This window comes from Hipposideros armiger, unplaced genomic scaffold (genome assembly GCF_001890085.2).
Source record: "Hipposideros armiger isolate ML-2016 unplaced genomic scaffold, ASM189008v1 scaffold_33, whole genome shotgun sequence".
NCBI classification, from domain to species: domain Eukaryota; kingdom Metazoa; phylum Chordata; class Mammalia; order Chiroptera; family Hipposideridae; genus Hipposideros; species Hipposideros armiger.
Window position 1 is genome coordinate 810,070 of NW_017731383.1, and position 4,264 is coordinate 814,333.

The 4,264-nt window shown below is 65.3% G+C and overlaps 1 protein-coding gene across 1 annotated transcript in view; it reads right to left on the reverse strand.

Annotated features, from left to right (window-relative positions):
• Positions 1-663: 663 nt before the first annotated feature.
• MICALL2 (MICAL like 2) overlaps positions 664-4,264 on the reverse strand; it is a 19,008-nt gene continuing 15,407 nt past the window's right edge. The window contains exons 10-17 of the mRNA XM_019637406.1: positions 4,106-4,264; positions 3,450-3,514; positions 3,232-3,355; positions 2,996-3,086; positions 2,809-2,882; positions 2,022-2,136; positions 1,274-1,320; positions 664-919 (exon numbers count right to left, since the gene is read on the reverse strand). The exon at positions 4,106-4,264 is cut by the window's right edge and continues 2 nt beyond it. Coding sequence (XP_019492951.1) covers positions 843-919; positions 1,274-1,320; positions 2,022-2,136; positions 2,809-2,882; positions 2,996-3,086; positions 3,232-3,355; positions 3,450-3,514; positions 4,106-4,264 — 752 coding nt within the window. The 3' untranslated portion in view covers positions 664-842. The remainder of the gene's footprint in view (positions 920-1,273; positions 1,321-2,021; positions 2,137-2,808; positions 2,883-2,995; positions 3,087-3,231; positions 3,356-3,449; positions 3,515-4,105) is intronic.

Genomic DNA, 4,264 nt, shown 5'->3' on the forward strand with positions numbered 1-4,264 from the left:
CCCTCCAATATGCACGAAGGCAGCAGGTTGCAGTGAGAGCTCGGTGGGGCCCCACTGCGTTCAGCTGGGGCCTCCCAGCTCTGTTCCCACTGGGACCCACGGGGTCTTAACTCCGCCTGCCACCAGGTGGGGAGTGTTGGTGCTTTGCCACTGCTGAGGACCCCAGGACCACCATCATGGGCTCCCACTGTGGCTGGACACCATGCAGGAAGACAGCCACAACTCCACCCTTCACAGGGTGGGGGCCTGAGGCCCAAGGGGAGCCACTCTCCCAGGAAACTGATTATGGGACAGCGAGGAATCAGGTCTGAGCTGCTAGGGAACTCTGCCACCCTCAGTCCCTCTCTGCCAGGAGTCAGGAAGGTGAGCCCTGCTCCTCTGCTGGACACCAGGAACTCGGCCGTCAGGGCCCAGCACTCGGATTCCTCCATCCCAGGACCAAGGTCACAGATGTCCAGCTGTGGAGATGCCCATGTGGGGCCGGCGCCTGGGTGCAGCTTGCATAGACCCCGCCCACCCTCAGCTCCTGTGAGGCTCACGTCCAGCCCATCCCTCTCGCCAGGCCAGAAAGCAGCTAAAATGCCCACGTCAGAGGGCCCAGGCCAGGCCCAGAGGAGGCCAGCGCCTGCCCATGGCCACAGGCAGGTCCAGGCTGCTGCAGACCTGGCACTTGGCCCAAACTGCCCAGGAGCACGTGGGCAAATGGGAGACGGAGCCCAGGCCACATGGTCAGTTTCTTTATTGAGGCTGCCTGGACCCCCCGGAAACACTGCCCGGCTCCCACCCCTGGTGCCCACCACGCTTGGCCCACAGGCGAGGGTCCTGCAGCCCGGCCAGGCAGCTCACTCGGGGGTCCTGCTTTTGCTCTTCGGAGACAAGATCTTGGACAAGCGCGACCTGGGCTTCTTCTTCTGGAGGTCTGGAGGGGAGGACACTGCGGACGCTTGCCCACCTCTCGGCCACGGCCCCCATGTCCTTCCCGCCCACCTGCCAGAGCTCCTCTGGGCCCCCAGAGCCTCTGTCCTCCCCCAGGGGAGCCAGCCGGACGCCTGTCTTTGGAGTGTCCACCTGGTCTGGGCACCCCTGCCAGGCAAGGCCCTGCCAAGTGTGCCCCTCACCCTGCCCAGATCACCAGCTGCTTCTTAGGTCCCTCCAGTGAAGGAACGCCCTCCCTTAGGGCGAGCCTGCCTGTCCTCCCTTCAAATGGTCAGAGGTGCCCAGTCCCCCAGGAGCCCAGCCCTCCCGGCCCCCCCCCGCCCTGCCCCCCACTTACCCAGGTTCTGGATCATGTTCTGCAGCATTTCATCCTCCTCCTGTTCTCTGAAACAGGAACAGGGGCCATGACTTGGGGGCACGGGTCCCTCAGTCAGCCTCACACCTGAACCCTGAGCCGATCTGACACCAGGGCAACCTGCCTTCTCGCCTGACAACAAGCCACGCCTTGGCACCACCCTCTTGCTCCCAGGGCCCAGACCCTCATCAGTGACATGGGGACAACCTGTGACAGTGACATGGGGACGGAAAGTCTCTGGAACATCCTAGGCCAAGGGCCCTTCAGGTTCAAAGTGGCACGTCTGAGTCGTGACGTTGGCCACTGGCTCTGCATGGCCCCTGTCTAGACATGGGGACAGGAAAGCTCTGTGGGTGGTCACAAAGCTGGTGGCCCAGTGCACCAGGAGACACATGTGGTTACGGGTATTTAAAATGCAAATAAAAGGTAAAATTCTTTCCCTCTGTCCGTTGCACAAGCCACCGTGGAAGTGCTCGGTGGCCACATGTGTCCCGCGGCTGCCCTGTGAACAGCACGATTACAGGACATCCCGTCACTGCGGGAAGTTCCACTGGCGGCGCTGACCCGGAGGGCCAGGCACATGGGGTGCAAGGGGCTTGGTGCCGGGAGAACCTGCCCTGGGCCCACCTGTGAAGCACGCGTGGATCGGCCTGGGGTTCTGAGCGTGAGTGACCGGCCCTGGCCTGGCTGGGAGGGGCCTGGGTCCCCCCGCCCCTGGGCCCCGCCCCACCTGAGCCGGTCCTCATCCAGGAAGTCGACAATGTCACTGCGGTCATTCACTGTGCTCACATACTGGTTCAGCAGCTCCTGCTCCCGCTGCCGGTCCTGGGGTGACTTCAGACTCTCTGCAGGGACAGCCTGCCATCAGCTGGGGCCCCTGCTGTCCCACCCTGCTCGGGCCGCAGTATCCTCACTCCCCACGCGTCAGGCTCCTCCACTGGAGGAGGTGGTAGGGTCTTGGGGGTACCTGGGGCAGGGCGTGAGGCCTGTGGTGGGCTTTTGGCAAAGCAGATTGAATGAAGGAACGAATGAATGAATGAACAACCATATCAGAGACTGAGTGTTGCTGGCCCCTCTCTGGGTCGCCTCACCCATCCTCACAGATCTGCCCACAGTAGAGATGTGGAAACAGGCTCAGGGCAGCGAGGGGACTGCCAGGATTGGGGCCCCTTAACAACACGCTTAGCAGCACCTTGCAGGCGTTAACTCTTAATCCTCACAACAGCTGGAGAACCTGGGAGCTAGTGATGTCCCCACTCTGCAGGGGACGAAACCCAGGCACAGAGAGGGTGAGTGACTTGGCTAAAGACACACAGCCAGGAAGTGGAGGAGGTGAGCCTTGACTGGGGCTCCCGAGACGTGTGCCCTGAACAGAGCCCATCGGCCTCTCCCGTGGGTGACCAGCCCAGGCAGCCAGCAGGAGGGCGCCCCGGAAAGCATGCACCCTGCCCCCCCCCGGCCGGAGGCCCCCCCTCCCCGGGCCAGCCTGGGCTCCCCAGCAGGTGGGCAGGACGCACCGGGCTTGGCCATCAGCCGGCGCAGCTCCCCTTCAAGGCCCAGCTGCTGCTCCTCCAGGTGCTGGTCCCTGGCCCTGCAAGGGGACACAGGCGTGAGGCTGGCCCGCCTGGCTGGCCTCCCCTTGCCTGTGCCCAGCCCCCACCAGGAGGAGCGGCCCCCAGGACAGCCTGCGGGCTGGGCCCTCACTTGTACATCAGCTCCGACTCCAGCCGCAGCAGAAGCTGCTTCTCGTGGATGAGCCGGAACCAGTCCACCATGAGCGCGTCCTCCGAGTCGTCTGCGGAGAGGAGCCGGGCTGGGTGCAGGGCCGGGCAGAGGCCCGCACGGTGTCCCCAGCGTCAGGCTGGCTGCGGCCAGGGCTGGGCAGGGGGCTGGCACGCCCCGGGTGCTTGGGGGCCTGTGGCGGGGACGGCGTCGCTTACCCCCCTCAGCTGCCCGGAGGCGCTTCTCCAGCTCCACGCCCCTGGACTCCAGGGCGTCCAGCTGCCTCTGGATACTTTGAACCTGCCTCTGGATCTCTTCCGGGGGCATGTAGTCGGGGTGCAGCTGGGGACAAAGTGGTGGTAAAGGACAGTCAGGGTGCCGGGCACAACCCCCGGAGGCTGAGCTCCTCGCCCACGCCCACCCCTGGCCTACTCACCCTGACGGGGGAGGTCACTGCCTTGTCAGGTGGAGCAGGGGCACCGGCCGGGAGCAAGGGTCTCCCTGGAGAAGGGGCAGGACAAGCGTCCTGGACCAGGGTCACCAGGACGTGTCCTGGAAGGAGGTCTGACCTCCGATAGCTGGGCCCCCTGCCCTGGACCCCCACGTTCCCTGCGCCATCACCCACTTCCCTACCCCTGCCCAGGCCTCTGGGCAAGAGCTTGCAGACGGGTCCAGGCACCATCCCCATAAGTCCCCACACCTACCCCGGCCCCTGCCCGCCTCCAGCCAGCACCCCAGCCACCCCACCAGCACCCCAGCCACCCCAGCCCACAAGCTGCCAAGAGCAAACACACCATGTCATCAGGTCTCTGTGACCCAGGTGCTAGGAGGCACCGGAGCTCCGTCCAGTGCCCTGTGGGGAAGGGCCGGGGGCCGGGTACCCCAGGCCTCCTGCCCCGCCTCAAACGTGCACAGCTCGCCACGTCCAGGTGTGCGCCTGGGGCTCCCCCACCCACCCGGCCGGCGTGCCTTCCCTCCACTCTAGGCCTGATGAGCTCCTATTCATCCCCAAAGTCCCCACCAGGCACCTCCTCCTCAGGACCCCCTTTCATCTGCACCCCAACAGAAACGGGGTGGCGACTCGGGGCTGACCTGGTTTGCCCTGAGGAGGGGGCTTCTCCTCCGCCTCCTTCCAGCTCCTGGCCGGTCCTTCCTGCTCTGAGGGCTTGGGCTGAAGCCAGTTGCTAGAAATGTCCAGGCTGGCAGGGACAGCCAGCCTCCTGCGGCCGGAGGGGGAGGGGGAGGGGGCGG